At 45.9% G+C, this 26,851-nt stretch overlaps 2 protein-coding genes across 3 annotated transcripts in view; one reads left to right on the top strand and one right to left on the bottom strand.

The window, feature by feature from the left end:
* Position 1: 1 nt before the first annotated feature.
* Positions 2 to 14,310, bottom strand: ORC6 (origin recognition complex subunit 6). Of its 2 annotated transcripts, none has more exons than XM_060253601.1 (7): positions 14,003 to 14,310; positions 11,006 to 11,135; positions 8,531 to 8,694; positions 6,909 to 6,998; positions 3,997 to 4,109; positions 1,940 to 2,014; positions 2 to 847 (listed from the first exon to the last, which is right to left on the bottom strand). In XM_060253601.1, exons 1-7 carry the CDS (start codon positions 14,065 to 14,067, stop codon positions 681 to 683), a joined length of 804 nt encoding a protein of 267 aa, XP_060109584.1. In that variant the 5' UTR covers positions 14,068 to 14,310; the 3' UTR covers positions 2 to 680. The 2 variants fall into 2 exon arrangements, with proteins under 2 accessions (XP_060109584.1, XP_060109583.1); XM_060253600.1 differs by having other exon boundaries at positions 3,997 to 4,112; positions 14,003 to 14,274.
* A 131-nt stretch (positions 14,311 to 14,441) lies between these two features.
* VPS35 (VPS35 retromer complex component) overlaps positions 14,442 to 26,851 on the top strand; it is a 42,791-nt gene continuing 30,381 nt past the window's right edge. Inside the window, exons 1-3 of the mRNA XM_060253908.1 lie at positions 14,442 to 14,546; positions 21,867 to 21,965; positions 24,466 to 24,562. Of these exons, the coding sequence (XP_060109891.1) occupies positions 14,544 to 14,546; positions 21,867 to 21,965; positions 24,466 to 24,562 (199 nt within the window). The 5' untranslated portion in view covers positions 14,442 to 14,543. The remainder of the gene's footprint in view (positions 14,547 to 21,866; positions 21,966 to 24,465; positions 24,563 to 26,851) is intronic.

Below are 26,851 nucleotides of genomic sequence, written 5' to 3'. Positions count from 1 at the left end.
ATGAAAATGTACATTTTTTTTAATTATTGTTTCTCTAGAAGAGGCAACTGTACTGCTAAGACAAAGCTAAAAACACACCCGGAAGATTTAAGACGATGCACCATGTTTAAAATGCAGTCCATTGTTGTTCAAAGGCTAAAAGCGTATGCTTGAAAATTCTCTAGCATCCAGTGTCACTCTCCATTTAGACCTCTGAAGTCTTTGGAGAGCTAGACAGAATGCTTACTTGGTGACCGGTTCTTGCATTCACGTTCGAAGCAAAATACAATACCAAGTTCTGATTCTAAGTCTTTGCTTCTGCACCAGCATAGTTAGAACCGTGACACAGCACTTGCTTTCTTTAGCAGAGATGGGTAAAGTTAATTTAATAGCACCACATCCTAAATCTGGCAATGTACCGTACTGTGGGCTGAATACTGAGCATTGGGTCCCATGGGAAGTGGTTCACTTAAAACAGAAACTTGAGGTACTTTGAGAAGTGTCTGTGAGGGTTTCAGCAATAAAATACGGTGGTTTGCAGTTCTAGTCTTCATAACAGACTAAGAGCTATGCATCTTCCCTGACGAGACAATATCTGAAATCCTAGTGGTGTGGGGACAGCACCCGTCTGAGGAAGCTTATAAGAAACCAATGGCTTAACAAGTCTTTAAAAATAGGCAACATAAAAATGTATCCAGCGTTTAAACCCCAGAAGCTGGCTGCGTTCTGACGCACTCAGATCCAACGTCTTCCTGTTGCGATTTAGCGGCATTTTCCAGGATCCTCCGTTTCCATTCTTCATAATCGTCCTCCGCTGCAGCTGTGCTTTTTGGACGCTTGCAAGGCATCCTGACTTCGGCTCCGACAGCTGTTATGGAAAATAAAAAATGCTGAAAAGATGCTCTTACGCAGGTGCAGTCTTAAGAGCAAACCACCGTGATCTAGCTGCCATGACCAACCGAGAACATCCTTCACCTGCTTGGACATTCTGTCCTGTCCGTAGGGTGGAAGAGCTCAGCTCATGCAATTTGGGTGCTGTGTGGGTCTCTGCTATTGGAGGAGGTTGGTTTGGTGTGTTGTAAAGATTACTGACTGGGATGAGCAGAGAAAGCTTAGCTGCATACTGATGGAGAAGGTGGGTTTTAATTTATGCCTTGGGCCTAATGAGGCTTCGGCTGGGAATTTTCAGCCCTTGGGGTAAATCAGAGGACCCAGCAGAGCTTAGAGCAGGGGTGTCAAACTCATTTCTTCCTTCCCCAGGGGACTGGAGCAGGGGAGAAGAGCCTCAGCCAATAGAAGGAAGAGAGCCTTGGCTTAGTAGCTTTGCTGTACGATTGAGAGAGCCTAGAAAAACAAGCTCTTCCTTCTCCCCCCTTCCTCCCCAAGCCTCAGCCAATGGAGAAAATAGAGGTTTTGCTCCATAGCTCCTGTGCAATTGAGCAAGCCTTGCAAAGCAAGCAGTTACGCAGAAGGAAGCAAGATACAGGGAGAAGGAAGCAGATGACAGCCAGTTGCTCGGAGGCCTTATAGGAGCCCTCCAGGGGCCTGATTCGGCCCTTGGACTGCATGTTTGACACCCCTGGCTTAGAGCTTCTTTCTTGGCAGCCTGGCTCCCAGGATAGCCTGCCTTACCATGTGAAGAAGAAACGACTGGATTTATACCCTGCCTTTTGCAAGCCAAAGGCGCCTCAGAGCGGTTTACAATCTTTCCCTTCCCCTCCCCATGCCAGGGTTCTGTCAGACAGAACCCTGTGAGGTGGGTGGGGCTGAGAGAGCTCTGACAGAAACTGCTCTTGAGCAGAACAGCCTTGAGAGAACTTGTGGCTGACCCAAGGTCACATCAGCAGGTGTATGTGGAAGAGAGGGGAATCAAACCCAGTTCTCCCAGATAAGAGTCTGTGCACTGAACCACGACACCAAAGTGTAACACAAGCAGACAAGTCAAGCCGTGGACACTTACCGCCTTCTTTTTCAAGGTGTTCCTGCAAAGTCTTCTGGGGTTTTGTTTCCTCAGCTGCCAGCTGAACGTCTTCTCCTTCAGAGAGAAAGGGGGCAAACTCCTTACTGGGTTTTATGATTACCAAACTTCCAAACAACAGCTCACTCTGCAGCAACCCTGTTTGAAAGGTCTTGTGCCAATTGTTACGAACAGTTTAATTAGAGAGTCATACGGTTAAAATTTAAAAAGCCGTGTCTCGTCTTGATGGATCTTTATGGCATATTGAAGAAATGAAGCAACCTCTTGTTATATGCCAGGAAAAACATCATTCAAAACATACTGGACCTTACTATGATCAGATAATCCCATCTTATTTTCAAGAATAGGGTCAAGATACTTAAAATCAGGGCTTTTTTTGTAGCAGGAACTCCTTTGTATATTAGGGTACACCCCCCTGATGTAGCCAATCCTCCTGGAGCTTACAGGAGGCCCTGTAGTAAAAGCCCTGTAAGCTTTTGGAGGATCGGCTACATCAGGGGGTGTGTGGCCTAATATGCAAAGGAGTTCCTGCTACAAAAAAAGCTCTGCTTAAAATGAATGTTAACATAAAAAGGGCAACAAAAGAGGATGCGTGGGATAAAGCTATAAAGATCAGAACTATAATGCACTTGCAACCAATATTAAACAGTTAAAAGCCATGCCCTTTTTTCTCCACCTTGGAGAAATGCTGGTCCATCCAAGAAGGCAATATGGAGATAAAGGGTCACTAGTGGGCTTTGGCATATGGCAGCTTCAGATGTAGCATTTGAAAACAGCCTCTAAACAATCCCACTGGCTTTCAGGGCAGCTGCCTCACCCTCCGTGTACACTACCGCCAAGGTAAAGTCTTCTCCTCCAGTTGCAGCTGCCGGAATGGCCTTGGGTTGGCCATAGCTCTCGCAGAGTTGTCCTTGAAAGGGCAGCTGCTGTAAGAGCTCTCTCAGCCCCACCTACCTCACAGGGTTTCTGTTGTGTGTGTGTGTGTGGGGGAAGATAAAGGAGATTGTGAGCCACTCTGAGATTAAGAGTATAGGGCGGGATATAAATCCAATATCTTCTTCTTCTCCTCCTATGAAAGCCCTCCCCCCATTTGTGATCACTTTCAGGATTAGGCGTTTACTTGGAAATAAGGCTTCGGTTCGATTTTTACTTGGGTACTTTGTTATATGTTTAGTCAATGAGTTGATTTTTAAGTGTTTCTGATGAATTGGGCAGCAACTGCTTTTAATACAAATCATTTAAATCTAACTGCTTAAAAATATCTGTGGTGGCAGACACATTCTTGAAACACACAATCCTCCTTCCATCTCACTTTGGAGGAAATATTTCTTCTGACAACGTGTCAATCTGTCATCTAACCCCTCCAAAATACACCGATTTCCCTTGAAACACTCATGGAAATCTATGCAGATGTAACTCCTATTACGATTATTTGCCTACGATTTACTGCATCGAACAACGGCCCTGCTTATAAGATTTCACCCCCTCTGAAGCTACATGTTGTTGCTACACACAGCCAGGCCTCGGATTCAGCAGCAGCTTACAGAGGCACAGCTCCTGAACCTTTCTGAGGGTTCCCCCTCCTCCTCCCCACCTACCTTGTCCACTGAATAGTAGGTGCAGCTGCATAACAATCCCTGGATTAGGAGAGAGGGCAGCCACCCAGCCACCAGGAGCTTTGCCACACCCCAGCAGCCCTCATTAACCCCTGGAGAGGCCCACGCTACCATTTCTCCACTTCCTATGTGATTTTGGGCAGTGCATGGCTTGCTGCCCTTTTGACCGGGGGGGGGGGGGGGGCGGCCCAGGAGAGCCCCAGGTGAGCGAGGCCTGCTTGGGCTGGCTGGATCTCTAGCCAGCCCAAGCAGGCCTTACTCACCCGGGGCTCTCCTTTTTTGCATTGGGTTGCTTTTGGCTGGGTGGTGGTGATGGGGTGGCATATGCTAATGAGTTTTGCTAATGAGCTCCACCACCCGTTTTTCTACAAAATGACCCCTGCACAAAGCAGAAAGTGGGGCTGGGACGCATGAAATACATACGGCTGATTTGCTGGCTGATCTTCTCCAGTTGGCTGCAAAGGCGGTCGAATATGGCTTTCTTCACCCCAGACATGGCCACCATTTTGTTCTTATCCACCTTCAGCTTCAAGCATCTGCTGACAAAAAACAAGGTGGTTATTTTTTTAAAGGGGAAGGACAGTGGCTCAGTGGTAGAGCATCTGCTTGGGAAGCAGAAGGTCCCAGGTTCAATCCCTGGCATCTCCAAAAAAGGGTCCAGGCAAATAGGTGTGAAAAACCTCAGCTTGAGACCCTGGAGAGCCGCTGCCAGTCTGAGAAGACAATACTGACTTTGATGGACCAAAGGTCTGATTCAGTATAAGGCAGCTTCATATGTTCAAGGGTACAATTCTCTTAGACCATTTTAGCCACATGTGCTACAGAACTGGAGATGGCAGCATGCTTGTAGCACCCATGCTTTGTACATGGAACATCCCAGGTTCAATCTCCAGCATCTCCACTTAAAAAAAGGGATCCCAGGAGTTAGGAAAGACCTATTGCTAATTTGGTGTAGTGGTCAGGTGAGAGCTAGTTTGGTATGGTGGTTAAGTGCGCGGACTCTTTTCTGGGAGAACCGGGTTTGATTCCCCACTCCTCCACTTGCAGCTGCTGGAATGGCCTTGAGTCAGTCACAGCTCTTGCAGAGCTGTCCTTGAAAGGGCAGCTTCTTTGAGAGCTCTCTCAGCCCCACCTACTTCACAGGGTGTCTATTGTGGGGGAGGAAGGTAAAGGAGATTGTGAGCCGCTCTGAGATTCAGAATGAAGGGCGGAGTATAAATTCAATATCTTCTGCTGCTGCTTGCAGACCTGCAACTGCTGCCAGGGCGGACAACCACAGCTAGATGCGCGCAAAGGTGGCAGCTGCAGGTGTGCCTGAATGCCTGTCCTCGTGAGAGAGAAAAAGCAACAATGGATCCCGATTGTCAAGCACCAGGAAACTGGGCTGGGATTCAATGGCAGCAGCTCCATTTTCATTTTTAAAAAATATACCCGATCAGAACTGGAGTAATATTCGAGTCCGGTAGCACCTTAAAAAACAAGATTTCCAGGATATACGCTTTTGAAATTCTAAGCTCCCAAGAGCTTTGACTCTTGAAAGCTTATACAAGAGACAAGATACAACCAAAACACAAATGATCTAAAGATATGATGTACAATGAGAATGAAGAAACAAATGGCAAATATGGTAATTCTGCGGTGGTAAGCCAGTAAACAAAAATGACTACAGCTTAGTACTCTGGAAAATTTAATAGTTTTTAGGGTGCTATTAGACTTGAATCTTGTTGCTGGTGACCAGCCTGGCTACCCACCTGAAAGTAAGACCAGAACTTGTTTCTACACCTAGCTTAAGCAGTGTAAAACTTGGCAACCGGGCAGGGCTTTTTTTTGTAGCGTGAACTCCTTTGCATTTTAGGCCATGCCCCCTGGTGTAGCTTGTTAAATCTTTGTATCATAAACACAAGACAGAACACCATAAAGAATACATGGGAAAACCAAGGAAGATGGGAAAGCTCGCCCTGAAGATCCTTTCTGGGGTGCAAAGAAGCATCGGAAACTTTCCTTTCCTTCTGTCTCCAGTTTCGGGAAAAGACTCCCCCATGTGGTGAGACTGAAACTCTCAAACAGTGTTACAAGAGAGGGGGTGGTTTGGTGGGGGAGCTTTTGAGGTTCTAAGGTCGATGAAAAAACAGTGCAGAATTGAGACTCAGCGCCAGTCTGGGACAACGGTCAGTGTTGGACTATAACCGGAGAGACCCAGGTTCAAATCCCTGCTCAGCCTCTGGGTATTTTTGGATGAATTGCTCTGATTATAACTGACTGGATAGGGCCTTACAGGAAGACCTTATGAAATTTGGTAACAGGGATACAGACAGAGACAGGATTCTATGTAACTGCAGCTAGAATAATTTTTGCTAAACACTGGAAAAAGAGAGAAGTACCAACTATAGAAGAATTGACACAGAAAATACTAAAACGGCTGAAAAGGACACGTTGACAGACATTTGAAATGATAAACCTAAGCAAGAAGTGTTGGAGAGATGGACTCCTTTCTATGACTGGATAAAGAAGTAATGAAAATGGGACTTTTCCATAGGGTTTTAAGATGCTGAAATGTTATTCTTATACCTAGTTTTGAAGTCTACCAGCTATGGGTTTAAAGAGAGTGAAGACTTTTATTGTATCAAGTACAAGGTGGAGCTCATCTAGGGATTGATATGCAGCTGCACATACTATTCAATGTGCGGACTCTTATCTGGGAGAACTTGGTTTGATTCCCCACTCCTCCACTTGCACCTGCTGGAATGGCCTAGAGTCAGCCACAGCTCTGGCAGAGGTTGTCCTTGAAAGGGCAGCTGCTGTGAGAGTCCTCTCAGCTCCACCCACCTCACAGGGTGTTTGTTGTGGGAGAGGGAGATAAAGGAGAGCCGCTCTGAGACTCTGAGATTTGGAGTGGAGGGCGAGATATAAATCCAATATCTTCTTCAACAGACAAGGAGGTGGAACTCTCAGAAAGGTTCAGGAGCTGTGCTCCTGTGAGCTCCCACTGAATCTGAAACCTGCTAGGAGGGATGGAAATGCAGGAAGCACATCCTGGTCTTATGGTAGCAAGACAGAGAAGAAGAAAAGCGTTAGCCAGAAGAAAGGAAGATTAATGGAAAGGACTGATCTACACATCACAAGGACAGCAGCAAAGCACCAGAAAGGAAAAGATGTACAGGTCCTGACTTATCTATTCCATCGACTCTCTACAGTTCCCCTCCGAAGTCAGTGGCTAAGAGACAGCTCAAAGTCCTTCACTTTCAACAGATCCCATAACCAGCCTGTTCAACACAAATGAGTACAAAGAGAAACCCCTGGTGTCAATTCCAATAGGGACAGGTGGTCAACTTTACCTGCAAGCCGTTAACAGCGCGGCTGTTGTGAATAAGGGCTTGGACAAGTCGAGATCAGTTTGCTGAGATCCAGGCAGACTGCATTCATACCTGAAACGAGAAACCTGCATTCTGAGACTGCACCATTTGGACGTGTCTTCAGCAGACTAAACTAAATACACTTGGAAACCAAAGCTTTCTTGCTGACCCAGATTTTAGCTGAAGATCACAAAAGCTAAGCTTAGTATCATACATCTTGAATTCTGAGCTCTCTTGATAGACAACGATTCACTTCTCTGCACACAGCCAAACAGGCAAGAGAACATATAGAACCTGCCACAGCATCTCACTTAGTCTGTTATTCAGCCAAACTAGGGATCCATTTTTTAAACGAGACTAGTGCAATGCATGGCTTTTAGCCCTCCATCCATTTCAATGAATTCAGTTTTTAATCTTTGTAAATAGGCAGAAAACACTATTCCAAGTTGTTGTTCCATATGATTTCCCAGTGCGATTTTCTATCACGTATCCATCTGACAAAGTGTGCTGCGACTGACTCACAAAAACCCATATCGAAATCAATGTTGTCAGTCTTGGAAATGCCGGTGGACTTATTTATTTCAGTGAAAACCTCACTTCCATCTACAGCTGCATCCCTTCCTTTAAAGAAGACAGCGGTAGAAAAGCCCAAGAATCCAGTAGCACTTTAAAGATTAACAGAATTTGTGGCAGGAGAGCAGTTTTCATAAGTCACTGGGCATGAGCTTTCGTGAGCAACTCAGGAAAACTCCTCTGCTGCCACAAATTTTGTTACATCTTTATTGTTCTACCGAACTCTTGCTCTTTTTTACCGCTACAGACAGACTAACACACCTACCTGTCTTGATTTAAGGAAGACAGGAGGAATAGAGATTCCAAGGCAGAGAGCAAGATTCTTGCATAGGCTTCAGTCCTAGAATCTTTCCACCAGAAGTTAAAACACTATCCCTACTTCCACTGAGCAAATGGGGAGAACATAATCCCAAAGTTTGCAACTTCTGCAATGCCGCTCCCTTACGACTCCCTTATGACAGCATAGATCATACGCTAGTACTTCATATCTGATTGCTCTCATCAATGGTGGAATTCTAGCAGGAGCTCCTTTGCATATTAAGTCGGAAAATGCCTTTTGGGGATACAAAGTCATACTCAGATTGAATTCAAATAATCAAGTGTTTCTTTGATGAGCTGAGAATGGTCACTCAGTGCATGAGTACCAGGGGTGGAATTCTAGCAGGAGCTCCTTTGCATATTACCCCTTGTAAGCTCTTAGAGGACTGGCTGCGTCAGGGGTGTGTGGCCTAATATGCAAAGGAGCTCCAGCTAGAATTCCACCCCTGGTATTTGTGCACTGAGTGACCATTCTCAGCTCATCAAAGAAACACTTGATTATTTGAATTCAATCTGAGTATGACTTTGTATCCCCAAAAGGCATTTTCTGACTTCTCCATTGTCTTGACTCTTCATAAAGTTCAATTTAAGCAATGCATTAAAAAAACAAAGAAACAAACCAGTGATCCAACACCTCCTACCCGAATTTAAGAAGGATACATGGCTCTTAACAGCAAAGTCTATTCAACACAACTTTCTTCAACGTCTCTTACCTCTGCAATATTTTGGAGGCCACGTTCACGGCCTCCGTGCAGCCAAACTGAACAGCCAAGTCTCGGATGCCAACAGTGGAGTGCACGCCGAGCAAGCTTTCGAACGATCTCAAGAGGCTCTGGTAGGCAGCCTTGTTCAAACCAGAGAGTTTCACCACGTAGCTCTTCAGACAAAAGGAAAGCAAAGAAATGAATGCTTAGGTTGCTTCTAGGGTTGCGAATGGCAGCTAGCTTGGTCAACTAGGGTGAATCGTAATCTCCTCCAGGTGATCAGATGATTAAATTTAACAAAAGGTGGTTTATTTCTCCCCATCTGGGGCCCCTTGACAATACTTCCTCTAAGCCAGGGGTTGCCAAACTGAGGCTTGTGACTCTTTCACACATACTGTGTGGCTCTCAAAGTTCCCACTGCCAGCTTGGGGAAGGTATTTATCTCTTTAAATCACTTCTTCAAGCCAGTCAGCGGCTTGGAGAATCAATTTAAAGCTGCTTTCTTTTCACTTCTCCCTCCCTCCCTCTATTTTCCTTCTTTCAGACTCTCAAACATCTGACAATCATGTCTTGCGGCTCTCAAACAGCTAATGCTCATTCCATGTGGCTCTTACGTTAAACAAGTTTGGTCACCCCTGCTCTAAACATTGGAGTCTTGTGAGCAAAAATTCTACTTTGTGAACTACTGGCTTTAAAGTTGTAAGCTACTGAATAGATTAGTTTGCTCTGGGGCCATTCTTCCAAAGCAAAGACAAAAACGTGTGAGCCAGAGGCTAAAAAATTGCGAGCTAGCTCACACTTAACTCAGCTTAGAGAGAACACTGGCTGAGATTACGGTATTCCTACGAGCCAAGCAGTTTAATAACTATTTTGTGTAGGCTATCGATCCGCATGAGAGCGGTTTTCTCCCAAGTCAATGATTTATTGCAGGCTGGTTCTTTACAGCAGTATGCCATTCCTGAAACCAGGTTTGGCAATTTTTTGCTTTAGAGCAGGGGTGTCAAACTCATTTGTCAGATTGATACATGAGGGTCGGGCTGACATAAATGAGACATTGTTGGGCTGGGCCCCTTCGAGCTGGGCCATGCGTGTACCTATTTAAGATTAGATAGCAGAGAGATAAACTTTATAAAGGACACAAACACAATTAAAGATTTTTTTTTAAAAAAAAACATGCTTAAAACAGCACTCATTGGTCTTAAAGGTGCTCTCTTTGTATTTTTCCCATGGGATCCAGGGAACTGGGCAAAGGAATCTCTGGCTCTTTCCTTCCTTCCCCAGGGGACCAAGAGGGGGAGGAGCCTCAGCCAATAGAAAGAAGAGAGGCTTGGCTCAGTAGCTCTGCTGTGTGATTGAGAGAGCTTGGCAAAGTTCTGCCTTCCTCCTTTCCTCAAGGGAGGAGCTTCAGCCAATAGAGAAAATAAAGGTTTTGCTCTGAGGCTCCTGTGTGATTGAGGAAGCCTTGCAAAGCAAGCTGTGATGCAGAAGGAAGCGAGAGAAAGAGAGAGAAGGAAACAGATGACAGCCAGTTGCTCAGGGGCCTGATAGGAGCCCTCTGGGGGTCTAATTCAGCCCACAGGCTGCATGTTTGACACCCCTGCTTTAGAGTGAGTAAGCAGGACGCATCAGTTCCATAGCTCACTTATACGCATTCAGCATATAAACGTGGTTGCCACCAAGACAGTCTCATCAATTCTTCCACTATCCAAGCCGTAGTGATTCTTTTCATGCTAAGAGCAACATAAGAACATAAAAGAAACCATGCTGGATCAGGCCAATGACCCATCCAATCCAACACTCTGTGTCAGACAGTGGCCAAAAAAACCAAGTGCCACCTGGAGGTCTACCAGTGGGGCTAGAAGCCCTCCCACTGTGCCCCCCAAGCACCAAGAATACAGAGCATCACTGCCCCAGACAGAGTTCCAACAATACGTTGTGGCTAACAGTCACTGATGGACCACTGCTCCATATGCTTATCCAATCCCCTCTTGAAGCTGGTTATGCTTGTAGCTGCCACCACCTCCTATGGCAGTGAATTCCATGTGTTAATCACCCTTTGGGTAAAGAAGACTTCCTTTTATCTGTTCTAACCCGACTGCTCAGCAATTTCATTGAATGTCCACAAGTTGTCGTATTGTGAGAAAGGGGTTAAAGTACTTTTCTCTACCTTCTCCATCCCATGCATAATCTTGTAAACCTCTATCATGTCACCCCTCAGTCGATGTTTCTCCAAGCTAAAGAGCCCTAAATGTTTTAACCTTCCTTCGTAGGGAAAGTGAATACACAGAATACACCCATTCACTTGAGAAAACAGTCTGCTTCGTGTTAAAGGGCTCCTAGTGTCTACAGAGAAGGCGAGGAAACAAACACAGTTCTGGGAAAGGTGCCTGGTTTAGCAACTGCCTCAAAGGCTTCTGTTTCCACACAGAAGCAGATTAAATTGGAGCTAAGAAAGGATAAGGATCATTTAAAGGAAAAGCTTACTTTGTCCACAGGGTGTTTCATGAAGCTCGTTGCTAAATCTAGGCAGATCACAGCGTTGCTTGTGGCTGTCATCTGGACCAGCAAGGTGGCGCATTTCACTTGAGAGAGCCGCAGGTATTCCTCAGCTTTCCTGCCAGTGCCCAAAAGAGAAGAGGTTATCAGTCAGCACCAGTTGCTTCCCTGGATAGATAAGAAAATCAAACTTACAATCTGTTGGCTGGTGCATTATGTGCCTTGGGGATCAGTGTCAAAATAGGAGAAAACGAAAAACAAAACCCCACAAAGCTTTCATGGAAATTCCTTGGCTAGTTGATGAGAAGTAATTCGTACTAAAAAAAAGATTATGCTACAAGCCTGCATTTATCCTCTCACGAATATGTAAAATAAAAAACTCTCACAAAAAGTTACGCTGGTCACCGGCTGTGACAACAAATCTCTCTCTCTCAAAGGGAGTTCTGTAGCCAGACCCTTTGAGCATTTTGTTGTTGTTGCTGTCAGGACACAGTCGATTTCTGGGACCCTGTGGTGTTTCCAGACAAGAAGAAGAAGAATTGCAGATTTATACCCCACCCTTCTCTCTGAATGAGAGACTCAGAGTGGCTCACAATCTCCTTTATCTTTTTCTCCCGCAACAGAAGCCCTATGAGGTGGGTGGGGCTCAGAAGGCTCTCACAGCAGCTGCCCTTTCAAGGACAACCTCTGCAAGAGCTATGGCTGACCCAAGACCATTCTAGCAGCTGCAAGCGGAGGAGTGGGGAATCAAACCTGGTTCTCCAGGGAAGAGTCCATGAACTTAACCATTACACCAGATTGGTCACTGCTTGCCTCTGCCTCACGACCCTGGTATTCCTTGGTGGTCTCCCACCCAAATACCAACCAAGGCCAACGCTGCTTAGCTTCCCAGATCTGATGACACTGGGCTAGCATGGACTATCCAGGTCAGGGCCTTTGACCGCTAGTAATGCTAATTATCTGCAAGGTTTCCCCATCCCCCATGTATGGGGGAATACCTGTAGCAAAAAGGATCTTTGTGTGTGTGGGGTGGGGTGGGGTGGCCTGCATTTTGAAAGCTCCCAATGCCTTTGATCCATGCTAAGCAACTGACAGCACAATCCTGTGCAGAATCACTCAAATTACATACAACTGAAATTAAAGGAATAGTTGAAATCAACAGTTTTAGACGGGTGCAGAGACATAAAGATTCCAGAAATGTTGAAACCCGGGTGGGGGGGGGGGGGAGCTTTTCTCCCCCCTGGAAGAAAGCCAACCCCCCTCCCCAGAACATTTGGGAGAAACTGAAATACAGGCAATGAGGGCTTTCTTATGAAGCCTAAACTTATTTTGATTTTTTTAACAGCACAAATGCCTCATGTGTACAACTGTGTTAGCATATATAATACTACTTGGAAATAGTTATATTGAATTAAACTTGCGAATGCCTTAAATAAAATCACAAACCCGTATGCTACTCATCTTTATCACATGTATCTTATTTTTGGTTATATATCAGGTAGGCAAAAATAAATACATTGAAAAGGATTGCACACCTTTAAAATGCCTTTCCTCCAATGGAAATAATGAAGGCCAGGGGCACTTTCTTTGGGGGCTCACAGAATTGGGCTCCCTGGTCCAATCTTTTTGATACTTGGAGGGTGTTTTGGGAAGATGCTATGCTGCAAATTTCAGGCCTCCACCTCAAAAAACAGCCCCCCCCCCCGAGCCCCAGATCAATTCTCAATGACACCCTATGGGAATCGGACTCCATAGGAAACTATGGAGTGCCCAGCAGACTTTACCCTCCCCTCCCCCCTGCTTTCTGATGACCCTGAAGTGGGGGGGGGGGGCTCCAAACCTGGGGTCCCCTGCTCCCACCTGGGGATTGTGAAACCAGAGAGCTCATGGGTATGAGTAAGGTATATAACTTTAAACACTCTGTGAAAGCTTTAACTAATGCATATATTGAAAACAAAGTTTTAAACCAGAGTATTTTTCACATATTAATTTAGAATTATTTTACAGTCCATTTAACAATATACAGTATTTTCTCTTCATTTGTGGGACTTCCTGAAGTCCAATGCAGGGGTGACTGCAGTTCCCAAAACTGGTGTGGCTGCAACTGGACTGCTACTTCCACCCACACTTCTATTTATCCTTGGTTTCTCTTGAAAGGGCCCTTTCAAGAGAAGCCAAGGACAAATAGAAGCGTGGAGCCATGCTTGATCCTGTGAAGGTAGACAGAGCAGTGCCAAACGGAAATTGTATCTCTTGGTGAGCTGCCTGAAAAAGGATTCACTCTGAAAGTGGACGGAAACAGTCCAGTTGCAGCCACTCCAGTTTCGGGAACTGCAAGCACCCCTGCATTGGGCTTCAGGAAGTCCTACAAACAAAGCAAAAAACCCCACTGTATATTATTAAATGGACCGTAAAACAATTCTAAATCAATATGTAAAAAATATTGTGGTTTAAAGCTCTGTGTTCAATCATAGAAGCATAGAGTTGGAAGGGACTTCCAGGGTCATCTAGTCTAACCCCCTGCACAATGCAGGAAACTCACAAACATCTCCCCCTAAATTCACTGGATCCTCATTGCTGTCAGTTGGCCATCTAGCCTCTGTTTAAAAACCTCCAAGGAAGGAGAGCCCACCACCTCCTAAGGAAGCCTGTTCCACTGAGGAACCGCTCTAACGGTCAGGAAGTTCTTCCTAATGTTGAGCCGGAAACTCTTTTGATTTAATTTCAACCCACTGGTTCTGGTCCTACCTTCCGGGGTCACAGAAAACAATTCCACAGCATCCTCTATAGGACAGCCCGTCAAGTACTTGAAGATGGTGACCATATCACCATCTAATATATGCATTAGTTAAACCTCTCACGGAGCGTTCTAAGTTATAGACCCAACTGGGGATTGGCAACCTCACTTCGAGCCCACCCGCAAGACTTGGTATGTATCGATTCTTATTTTTTTCAATGCAGCCTAACGATGGCTTCGCTGCCTACCTGAGAACTCCGGGCGTGGCGACGCCCATGCGGGCCGCCAAGCGCTGCAGCACCGCGCGCTCCATGCCGAGCTTCCCCAGGGCGGCTTCAAAGACTGCAAAAACAGCCGCTTCCCGCGCACCGCATCGAACGTTGCGAACGCTCACTGGTTCCAACCCGGCCGTCAGCCCCGCCTTCTTCGAACGCTGCTTCCTTTAGCCGCGCCCCTTTTTCGAACGCTCAGACTCTTTCCCCCCGTTCTAGAACACAGGAAGGAAAGGGAGGGGCCGGCTGCGTCAGCTGGGGGAGGAGGAGGAAAGAGAGGAAGCAGCCAGTCCTTTCTTCCTCTTCTATTGGCCCAATGGAGGGTCCGTCTCTGCCGTACGGAGCCAATCGAGGCTCAAAACGGCGGCCGGCCAATGAGCGAGGAGGAGGGAGAAAGGAGGAGGCGGGCGTTCGAGGGGGGGTGTCACATGATAGTGGGGGGAGGGCTGAGAAGGCGTCCGTCAAAGGAAGAGGCAGTGGGGATTGCTGCAGGTAGTGCAGGGCGCGACGGGCCATCATGGTGAGTGGGAGCCGGCAGGCGGAGTCTTGGGGGTGCCTTTTTGGGATTGGGGGGGTGGGTGGGGAGAGAATCTTATCCTTCAAGGAAGAATTACGGTAACCTCTGCTGGAACCCTAGTGAGGGGAGGCTCTTGGCCTTGCTGCTGTTGGTGAGAGGACGGGAGGAGAGGAAGAGGTCGCCCCAGGTGTGGCTCCCTTGCTAGCCAAGCGCCCTGAGGGTGAATCCCAGAAAGGAAAGTCCCTTAGGAACATAAGAGAAGCCATGTTGGATCAGGCCAATGGCCCATCCAGTCCCAACACTCTGTGTCACACAGTGGCCAACTCCCCGCCATGCCATTAGTGGGCCAGGACACTAGAAGCCCTCCCACTGTGCCCCCCCCAACACCAAGAATACAGAGCATCACTGCCCCAGACAGAGAGTTCCAACGATAAGCGGTGGCTAATAGCCAGTGACGGACCTCCACTCCAGATGCTTATCCAGTCTCCTCTTGAAGCTGTCTATGCTTGCAGCTGCCAGCACCTCCTGTGGCAGTGAATTCCATGTGTTAATCACCCTTTGGGTGAAGAAGTGCTTCCTTTTATCAGTTCTAACCCGACTGTTCAACAATTTCATTGAATGTCCAGGAGTTCTCGTATTGTGAGAAAGGGAGAAAAGTACTTCTTTCTCTGCCTTCTCTGTCCCATACATAATCTTGTAAACCTCTATCATGTCACCCCTCAGTCGACGTTTCTCCAAGCTAAAGAGCCCCAAGCTCTTAAGACGGATAAAAGGAAGACGGATAAAAGGAAGTACTTCTTCACCCAAAGGGTGATTAACATGTGGAATTCACTGCCACAGGAGGTGGTGGCGGCCACAAGTATAGCCACCTTCAAGAGGGGTTTAGATAAAAATATGGAGCACAGGTCCATCAGTGGCTATTAGCCACAGTGTATGTGTGTATATAACATTTTTTGCCACTGTGTGACACAGAGTGTTGGACTTGATGGGCCGTTGGCCTGATCCAACATGGCTTCTCTTATGTTCTTATGTTCTTAAGCGTTTTAACCTTTCTTCATAGGGAAAGTGTTCCAGCCCTTTAATCATTCTAGTTGCCCTTTTTTGCACTTTTTCCAACGCTATAATATCTTTTTTGAGGTGCGGTGACCAGCATTATACACAGTATTCCAAATGAGGCTGCACCATCGATTTATACAGGGGCATTATGATGGTGGAAGATAGGAGGGCCTGCCGTGACTTTGTCCATGGGGTCGCAAAGAGTCGGACTCGAGTGTGTGACTGAACGACAAAAAATTATAATACTGGTTGATTTGTTTTCAATTCCCTTCCTAATAATTCCCAGCATGGCGTTGGCCTTTTTCATTGCAATCACACACTGTCTCGACATTTTCAGTGAGTTATCTACCATGATAACGTGATACAATAACTTGATACTACCTCAAGTTATCAACTTGTGGGGCTTGTTTGTGAGTGAAGGCATGTGGGATCCAGGCTGCCATCTGTGCTTCTTCCTTCCTTGGAGGTTTTAAACAGAGGCTAGATGGCCATCTGACAGCAATGAAGATCCTGTGAGTTTAGAACAGGGGTCCTCAACCTTTTTAAATTGGGGGCCAGTTCACTGTCCCTCAGACTGTTGGAGGGCCGAACTGCCGTTACTGTACAAGGCCGCGGGCCGTCAGTTCTCCGTCTTCTGCATCTCTCTCCCTTCCCCACACCACACACCCCGGCCTGGGAACTCACCTCACCTCGGTATCGCCTCACACTCTGTCTCTGCCGCCTCAGCCCAGTGCCAGAAGTGTGCGTTGCTAACGCAAGTTTAGGTCGAACGTCACTTCCGGTCTGATTTTGCCATAACCCGGCGGGCCGCATAAACGTCCTCAGCGGGCCGCATCTGGCCCGCGGGCCGTAGGTTGAGGACCCCTGGTTTAGAAGGAGGTGTTTGTGAGTTTCCTGCATTGTGCAGGCAGTTGGACTAGATGATCCTGGAGGTCCCAACTCTATGATTCTTCATTGAATGCGACGTGGGGTTCCCTGATGAAGGACTGAGTGTGTAAGGTCTCATTGATGATTATTTATTCCATTTGTGGCCTGCCTTTCTCCCTGATGTGGATCCAAAATGGCTTACATTTCTTTTATCCTCACAGCCCTGTGAGGTAGGTTGGACTGAGAGTGATGACCCTAGGGGTCACTCAGTGAGCTTCTGGAATAGGAGTGGGGATTCGAACCCAGATCTCCAGATGCTAGTTTGATACTCCTAACCAATGTTCCGTCTAAGCTGCAGAGTCTTGTGAGCAAAAATCCTACTTTGAGAGCTACTGGCATTAAAGTTGTGAGCTGCTGCATAAATTAGTTTGCTCTGGGGCCATTTTACCTGAGCTAAGACAAAAATGTGTGAGCTGGAGGCTAAAAATCTGTGAGCTAGCTCACGCTAACTCTGCTCAGAGGGACCACTGCTCTTAATCACTGCATTGCACTGGCTGTCTCTTGTGTGGTGGTGTAGGGGGTAAGGTTCCAGAAGCTGTAGTCAAGCAATATGGTTCTTTTATTGAGACTGAACAGTATGTTGCAATAATATACAAGCTTTTGAGCTCACTCAGAATGCTGGGCTGGGTGGTGAAGTGTTCTGGGATAACTCAAAAGCCTTTGTGTGTGGTATTTTAGAATGTTCCTTCATTCAGTAGTTCATGCTCACAGAGCAGTGGGTCATAAACAGGCATATTCAGCAATGTTTTGACTGGTTTTAAGGGGGTATGTTGCTAGGATGTTTGGAATTTTTTCCAGGGACCTAACCGGTTTTATACATTTGTTGTTGAAAGACCACTATCTTTGGGCATACAGGCAATATAATAAATCGCAATGGTGGGATTTATTCGTGAGAAGATATGCAGAACTCATGCTGTCAGACTGCATTCCTGTGCATTGTGCTTACAGTGCATTCAGTCTTGATGTACATTGTGTGGCTTTTTTCAGGGTGAATGGGTATAGGTTGTTAAGTCCGGCAGAAATTAGGCTGAAACTTCTGCAAGTTTTTGTTTTAATCTGGGTCTGTCATAAATGATTGACTTGCAATTGTTACTGAAGGGGGCCCTTCATTCAAAAAAAAAGGAAGAGAGGATCTAAATTAGCCAGTCATTTCACAGAGTTCAGAAAGCCCTTCTAAGTGTGCATTTGTATATTCCCAATACCTTGTGATGTATTTTTTTTTGAGAGAGATTTGTTTGGTAAAAACTACATGGGAAACCCATATTGGCTGCACACCATAATAGCTCAATAACAGAATATTTACATATGTACAGGCTTTATCCTGCCTTTTTACCCAGAGGGCAGACAAAGCATCTTACATCATTAAGTTCTCCTCCATTTTATCCCACAACAGCCCTGTGAGGTAGGTTATCTTGAGAGCCTGTGACTGGTGCAAGGTCACCCAGCAAGTTTCCATAGCAGAGTGGAAGAGTTGTTTGGTGTAGTGGTTAAGTGCACGAACTCTTATTTGGGAGAACTGGGTTTGATTCCTCACTCCTCCACTTGCACCTGCTGGAATGGCCTTGGGTCAGCCATAGCTTTTGTAGGAGTTGTCCTTGAAAGTGCAGCTGCTGTAGGAGCTCTCTTAGCCCCACCTATCTCACAGGGTGTCTGTTGTGGAGGGCGGGGGGAGAAAGGTAAAGGAGATTGTGACCACTCTGTGATTCAGAGTATACAGCAGGATATAAATCCAATATCATCATCTTCTTACATGGGTCTCCCAGTTTGACTCTCTGATCACTACACCACATTGGTTCTGTCCCGTTAACACAAAATTGGGGTGTCTTCTATGTTTTATGCATGTAAAGCCAGTTCCTAATATTGGATCACCTTCTGGTGTGACCAGGAAGTGGAGTTTGGAATCTACCTTGGGGAGAGCCTTTATCCCCCGAAGTCAGTAGGGAGGGTCAGACTTCACATCTTCTTGAATGGTGTTCCAGAGTACATGTGCGAGCTTTCTCCTGTGTGACTGGCTGTTTACTCCTATTCACATTGCCTGGGAGGGCATCACTGTGGAGAGAGTGATACTGATTCAGTTCCCTGACCTGTCCCTTGCTAATCAGGATCCTGTAGAGATGGCCGTACACACTCTGTTCACGTACATTCAAAGCGTTGGAATGACCAGTGTTTTGCTAATAAGTAATATTGAGGATACAAGAGCCCCGTGGCGCAGAGTGGTAAGCGGCAATACTGCAGTCCAAGCTCTGCTGACGACTTGAGTTCGGTCCCGGAGGAAGTTGGGTTCAGGTAGGCGGCTCAAGGTTGACTCGGCCTTCCATCCTTCCGAGATCAGTAAAATGAGTACCCCACTTGCTGGGGGGAAAGAAGAAGAAGACTGCAAATTTATACCCTGCCCTTCTCTCTGAATCAGAGACTCAGAGCAGCTTACAATCTCCTATATCTTCTCCCCAACAACAGGCACCCTCTGAGGTGAGTGAGGCTGAGAGAGCTCTCCCAGAAGCTGCCCTTTCAAGGACAACTCTGCCAGAGCTATGGCTGACCCAAGGCCATTCCAGCAGGTGCAAGTGGAGGAGTGAGGAATCAAACCCGGTTCTCCCAGATAAGAGTCAGCACACTTAACCACTACACCAAACTGGAAAGTGTAGATGAGTGGGGAAGGCAAAGGCAAACCATCCCGTAAAAAAGTCTGCTGAGAAAACATCGTGATGTGACATCACCCCATGGGTCAGTAACAACTCCGTGCCTGCCCAGGGGACTAGCTTTAACTTTTTAAAACCTTTTAATATGGAGGATAGAGGCCATGGATATTTTGGCTGGGATTACACAGAATTGCATTTTCTGGAATCCTAAGAATTTACCATGCTGGATTTGGTTAAGGGCAGTGTGCTCACCGAAATATATGTAGTCAGCCTCTCTCTCTCTCACCCCCCCCCCCCATTGTTTGTTCCCAGTATCTGAACAGTCGCTCTGAATGTGACTGTTATATTCTGGAATTTCTTGCCTGGGAGACACAGTCAGGTTAGTCAGGTTTGATTTCCTGTTTCAAGGTACAATATTCCAAGTCTGCTCAGAAATGGTGCAGTCTGAGCATGTGACTGTTGTTCTGGTTTAGTGTTTTAAGTACGTCTGGTGCGATTCTTTGTAGTCTCTTCTTGCAAGAAAGCTTGAGGAGTATTTGCCTGTGTGTCAAATCCCGCTGTTAACATTCTGCATCTCTCGCTGGTAAACTGTTTCCACCACAGTAGTCAAATTTGTGGGATGCAAAACTTGAAAACACATTCAGTTGTAATTCAGGTGTATGGTGAAGTTGTTGCTGGAGCATGCCCAGTTTTCACTGCTTCTAACTTAGAGGCTGCTTCTGTGAGCGCCAGTTGGCTCTTGGCAGCTTTTCCATCTGATCTCACTCGCTTTCCCCTGGCCTCCTGCTTCTGATCAACATGGCTTTTATCAGGTCTCACAGTCCCCGGCATCGCCCTTTTGGTGGTCAGAAACAGCACTGTCAAAGCAACAACATCAATCTTAGAAATCAGACAAAAAACCTTAAAAATTAGGACTTTTTGGTATAGCACACGGAGTCAATTATCTTATTTTATACCACATTTTTCAACGAAATGTTTGAAAAAGTATAATGAAGGATCCTACACTGCTGGATATACTGTCCATTAGTATATCCTTTTTGGGAAAGTATAATAAAAACAATCCAAAACATTACAGGCTATGTAATTGAGATCTCCCCAGAATCATTGTTGTTAAATATATTTGCATCCAATTCGACTCCCAATATAGTGAAAAACTATAGCAATGTTACTTTATGCGCCAAAAGTCACAATTGCACTGCTATGGAAGGATAAAAGAAAACCTACAACAGACCTCTGGTACAAAAAGCTATGGAACCTATACACAATGAGCAAGATAACAGCAAATATAAAATGTTTAACTAAAATTTGAATTCTACACGCTTTGAAGCAATCTGGTTTCCGATATTAGAATATTTCTCGGGGTGAAATTCCAAATTTAGTTAATAAATGGTACTTGTATTGAAGATAATCTAGTTAATTTAAAACGGGCAATTTATCATGACAAGCTATGCCATACAAGGTTAATAGTGAAATTTATGTTATTGTTATTTATTTTCAATTGTACTTATTGTGTTTTTCTGTATCATACTTTTTAATCAATAAACTTTATTAAAAAATTTTTTTAAAAACCAGCCCCTTCCTCTCTTTGTGGAAAAGCTAGTAGAATCCAATATTCTCCAGCTTTAACTCTTGAGGAGAGGGGATTGATGCCTGGCATTTTAATGGTGGTGGAGGAAATTGGTGTGAGGCATTGTGAAGCAATCTGTTGCCACTGGGGAAGGCTTTGACTCAGGAGCAGAGCATCCGCTTGGTGTACAGAAGGTCCCGGGTTCAAACTTCAGGCAAACGAGTCCAGGAGTAGCGTGGTGAAAGGCCTCTACCCGAAACCCTGAAGAGCTGCTGGTAGTCAGGGTAGACAGTACTGGACTTGATAGACCAGGAGTGGTCAAACTTGCTTAATGTAAGAGCCACGTAGAATAAACATCAGATGTTTGAGAGCCACAAAGACGTGTATGTCAGATGTTTGAGAGCCGCAAGACAGGAAAAAAGGAAAGGTAGAAAGAAAGCAAATAGATGGGGGAGGCAGAGGTGGAAAGAAAGCAACTTTAAATGCATTCTCCAAACCGCCAGCTGGCTTGGCAAAGTGATTTAAAGAGAGAAATGCCTTCTCCCAGCTGGCCAGCCGGGTGGTGGAGGCTTTGAGAGCCACTCAATATGTGTGAAAGAGCCACATGTGGCTCTTAAACCTCAGTTTGGCCATCCGTGTGATAACCAAGAGCTGACTCAGGGCTCTTTTTGTAGCAGGAGCTCCTTTGCATATTAGGCCGCACCCTCATGATGTAGCCAATCCTCCAGGAGCTTACAGTAGGCCCTGTAATAAGAGCCTTGTAAGCTCTTGAAGGATTGGCTACATCGGGGGGTGTTGCCTAATATGCAAAGGAGCTCCTGCTACAAAAAGAGCCCTGGACTCAGTACAAAGCAGCTCCACATGTTCATTTTGGAACCGTTTTTATGGCAGACCTCACAACTGAGAAGGATCACTAGCCTTGGCTTATACTGGCTAGGACGGGAAGTATGTTAGAAGAAAGCTTAAAAATCCTTTCCAGGTATCATTTGACAGCCTCTGGAATAAATCCTGGGTGCTGCTGTTGGTTTATGCCTGTATAACTTTGGCTGTGCTGTTGGATTCCTCTCTCGGAGAGGGTAAATGTGGGGTTCTGTGGGCAAGGTCAGCTTTCCTTATTTTCCCTTCTTTCTGCAGCCGACCACACAGCAGTCCCCGCAAGATGAGCAGGAGAAACTTCTGGATGAAGCCATCCAGGCCGTCAAAGTCCAGTCTTTCCAAATGAAACGATGCTTGGTAAGAATTCTGGGGTGGTGTTTTTTGTCTTCCATGTTTCCAGAACCTTTCTGGCCCCCCGGGATGCACCTTGCCAGTTCGTGTGGGTCTTGTTTGAACCTGGACTTCATTGTGCTACTGGCGCTCTTAAGAGTAGGAGCCAGGAAGGCTTTCATTCTGTCGTGCTGGCTTCGTTTTGAGACGTTTCTAACCCACATTTTTTCATGATCAACGTGGCTTTTCTACAGAGGTACTAGGATTGCACTGTGCAAAGTAGTTCACAAAGTGGCTTGGGTAATAAATTAGGGGTTACCGATGGTTGTGAGTAGGATTCTGCTGTGTAAGTTTTAGCGTCATTTAATGTGCCACATTAATGCCTGGGTTTGGTTCTGGTTTCAGATTTCTGGTTGGTTCTAAATTTCTGAAATTCAAATCCTAATTTATTGGATGACCCATCCTGTCAATTGGATTAGAAAAGCGTAAGAGTTCAGGAGCACATTAAAGGCTAACAAAATTTGTGATAAGATAAGAACTTTTGTTTGGCGTAGTGGTTAAGTGTGCGGACTCTTATCTGGGAGAACTGGGTTTGATTCCCCAATCGCCTGCTGGAATGGCCTTGGGTCGGCCATAGCTCTCGCAGGAGTTCCTTGAAAGGGCAGCTGCTGTGAGAGCCCTCTCAGCCCCACTCACCTCACAGGGTGTCTGTTGTGGGGGGAGAAGATATAGGAGATTGAAAGCCGCTCTTGAGTCTGATTCAGGGAGAAGGGCGGGGTATAAATCTGCAGTCGTCGTCGTCTTCTTTGTGAGTTACTTCTCACTTTTTCAGATACAGAAGAAGAGTTGGATTTATACTCCTCCCTTTTCTTGGATTCTCAAAGCAGCTTGCAATTTCCTTCCCTTCCTCTCCCCACAACAGACACCATGTGGGGTAGGTGGGGCCGAGAGAGCTCTGAGCAAACTGTCACCCAGGTCACCCAGCTGGCTTTTATGTGGAGGAGGAGTGGGGAGTCAAACCTGGTTCTCCAGATTAGAGTCCACCGGTCTTAACTGCTGCACCAAACTGGCTCTCCCTTCTTCTCCTTCAGATAGAGCTATTTGTCTTCACCTGTCAGTTGTATTGAATTGGTCTGCATAACTTGCCGCCAGTGTTCCCTCTAAGCTGAGTTAGTGTGAGCTAGCCTTTAGCTCACACATTTTTGTCTCAGCTCAGGAAAGATGGCCCCAGAGCAAACTAACGTATGCAGTCGCTCACAGCTTTAATGCCAGTAGCTCACAAAGTAGAATTTTTGCTCACAAGCCTCTGCAGCTTAGAGGGAACATTGCTTACCGTGTGTCCCGGTGAAAAAGGGGGAGTACAAATAATGTAAACAAACCAGTAGAAATACTAAAATACAGGGGGGGGGGGGGGAAATAAAACAGCATTCCAAGCTTCAGTTCTTGCTCAACCTTACAATGGCCTGATGACAGATAAGTTTTTTTGTCCTCCTGAAACTGAACAATGAAGAATGCTCTAGGGCAGGGGTGTTGAACTCATTTGAGGGATGGATTGGCATAATGAGGGCCGGATCTGACATAAATGAGACCTTGTCAGGCCTGGTCATGTGTGTCATAAAAGGTAATACCATGTAAGGGAGATATAAACTTTATAAAAGACAAAAAACACAATTTTAAGATTTTTTTAAAACTTAAAATATGCTTAAAGGATTAGCTCTCTTGCAATGTTTTGTTTAACCGTTTCTGAGAACTGACACCTCATGCTCCGAATTATTGCATGGAAATCTGGAGACGGGGTCTTTGCTACAGCCATCTTGAGTGTGCTGTTCAGGTGTGTGTGTGTAAGCTGCAAGCCTACTTTTGATTACAGAAATCTCATGGTCAATGCTTTGAGCCTAAGACCCAGGGGAAAACATGAAATGGCTGGGCATTGTGAGCTTTTGTATATGAGTCGCTTCATGTGCTGGTCAGCCAATAGAGAAAACAGAGGCTTTGCTCTGTAGCTCCTGTGCGACAGAGCAAGCCTGGCAAAGCAAGCTGTGATGCAGAAGGAAGCAAATGACAGTGAGACGCTCATGGGCCTGACAGGAGCCTTCTGGGGGTATGATCCTGCTCTCAAGCTCCATGTTTGACACCCCTGCACTAGGGCTACATACATCTTTGACTATGTAGAATATTTGGCTATTAGGAACACTTAAATGTTGAAGTACTTAGTGGTCAAAAGATAATTTTTGACTGGGTTACCAACCCTGGTTTTATGTCTTGTGTTAAGCTGTGTGTGTTTTACTGCTGTAAGTTGCCCCTAAGCACCTCTTTGAAATAGTGGCTTGGACACTTTATTAAATTAAATGGCATGGCACGCTAGAAGGGTTGACAAAGAGGTCATTTGGAAAAAAATGAAGCAGAACCTCCCAAGAGAACGCTCCATAGCGTCTGCTTGAAAGCTGCCAACAGAATGGTGTCTGCCGGGCAGTGGTTGCAGAAATGAAAGCACAGGTGATCTTTTATTCTTTGGTGTCATTTGCAGGATAAAAGCAAGTTAATGGATGCTCTGAAACACGCCTCCAATATGCTGGGTGAGTTACGGACCTCCTTGCTGTCTCCAAAGAGCTATTACGAACTCTGTATCCTCTGGATGCTGGTGGGTACGTGCGGGGGAGTGGGGGGGGGTTGGGCAGAGGAGTGAAGTTTAATATATTTGTTTTAAACTATTTTCCTGCCACCTCTTCATCTGATCAGAGTCCAGAAGGCGGCGAACATAAAAGCCTCAAGACATTTCAGCTATTAAAAATTCAGCTAAGATGATAAAATAATTCAGTTAAAAGCATACAAGCCAACGCTAGGAGGAGGGCCAGTTACTGTTATTGGGGAGTATGCCAGTTTAAACAAGCCCTCCCCTGTTGGTGAAAGACATAGATAGAGGGAGCCAGGCCAATCTCCTTAGGGAGGGAGTTCCAGAGTTTTGGTGCTACCACTGAAAAGGCCCTTTCTCATCTGCTATCCATTTAGCTTTTGATGGTGGATGCAACTGAAGCAGGGCTTCTGTAGAAGGCCCCAGGGTACAGGTAGAGTAATAGGGGAGAAGGTGATCTTTAAGGTGTGTTGGACCCACCTTGACCTGGATAGCCCAGGTAAGCCCAATCTCATTAGATCTCAGAAGCTAAGCAAGTACTTGGATGGGATGGACCAAGGAATACCACAGATGGGAGCCAGTCTGCGAACTGCGAATTCTCTGTGTGAGGAGGTAGGAATGAGGGGCATGCCTGAGCCCAACCCCCAGCTGGAGACATGCACATGTTTGTTCAACTGCTGCTCAGTGGGATGAATGGGTAGACCCAGGAAGCTGTCCCTGGCCTTAACTGGGGTTGAGATGCAGGGGTGGGTGGCTTGAATCTGTTTCTGCAGAATGGCAGGCGGAAGGAACTTTTTTTAGAGGTTTCCTTACAACTTGAGAAAAGGAACCCCAAGGGCCTCCTGCCCAAGTGGGTCTTGCAGGGTCCCATTTTATCTTCCATAGCTCTTGAGTTTCAAAACAACATCCTGGCTGAATAACTATTAGCACTGATGGTGAGAGTTTGACGTGACTCCTACAGATTATTTCTAGTAGCAATGCTGCCAGCCAGTGACTCAGCATGCCTGTTTTCAGATAGATCCAGGGCTTTTTTTGTAGCAGGAACTCCCTTGCATATGAGGCCACACACTCTTGATGTAGCCAATCCTCCTGGAGCTTACAGTAGGCCCTGTACTGAGAGCCCTGTCAGCTCTTGGAGGATTGGCTACATCAGGGGTGCGTGGCCTAATATGCAAAGGAGTTCCTGCTACAAAAAAAGCCCTGGTAGAGCCAAAAATGTTCAGGGCCTAGCCCCTCCCCCCATCTGGTGAGACAGCTGCACGGGGTCCATCTAGGGGTTGGATCCAAATCATGGCATTAGATCAGAAGGTCCTTCCATTCCAACCTATGGTATATTACTTATGCTTTGTTTGCAAGCCTTGTAGTGTAATAAAACTCTTCAACTCATAAGGCAGTTTTTTTTAAAAAGGTTGTTTCTATTTGGTTGGGTCCAAAGTTTGGTTTCCCCTAACAGAAGGGACATTTATCAACAGAACAGGACTTTACTGCCTTTCTCATTCTGATCTGCTGAACTGGTCAAAATGCAGTTTTGGGGACAGCAGGGCTGCGTTAGGCGGTTGATTGTCCTAAAACCACTACCAAAAAGTCACAGATACTCCAGGAGGAGGCCATCTTCCATCAAGCTGAGTTAGTGTGAGCTACCTTACAGCTTTTTAGCCTCTGGCTCACACATTTTGATCTTGGCTCAGGAAAGGTGGCCCCCAAACAAACTAATTTATGCAGTGGCTCACAGCTTTCATGCCAGTAGCTCACAAAGTAGAATTTTTGCTCACAAGACTTCACAGCTTAGAGAGAATGTTGGTGGTAGCCAGTGTTCCCTGTAAGCTGAGTTAGCTTGAGCTAGCTCACAGTTTTTTTTATTTATTTGTTTATTTTTCGTATTTATATCCCACCCTCTCCGCCGAAGCAGGGAGTCTCCAGCTCACACATTTTCTGCCTTAGCTCAGGAAGGATGTCCCCAGAGCACACTCATTGATGCAGTAGCTCACAACTTTAATTCCAGTAGCTCACAAAGTAGAATTTTTGCTCACAAGACTCTGCAGCCTAGAGGGAACATTGGTGGTAGCTACAAGCATAGACAGCTCCAAGAGGGGACTGGATAAACTTATGGAGCAGAAGCCCATCAATGGCTATTAGCCACTGCAAGAATAGAAAGACAGCCAGTATAGTGGTCACTATCAGCCTACTATCTGGGAAGCCTGGGTTCAAAACTGCAGTCTGCACAGGAAAAGTGCTGGACACACACTCTCAGCCTAATCCACCTTGCTGTGGATTGTGGTTA

Source organism: Heteronotia binoei, chromosome 14 (assembly GCF_032191835.1).
Source record: "Heteronotia binoei isolate CCM8104 ecotype False Entrance Well chromosome 14, APGP_CSIRO_Hbin_v1, whole genome shotgun sequence".
Taxonomy (NCBI): Eukaryota; Metazoa; Chordata; class Lepidosauria; order Squamata; family Gekkonidae; genus Heteronotia; species Heteronotia binoei.
The sequence above is the reverse complement of the archived record's forward strand: the minus strand, read 5'-3'. Positions and strand labels throughout refer to the sequence as shown.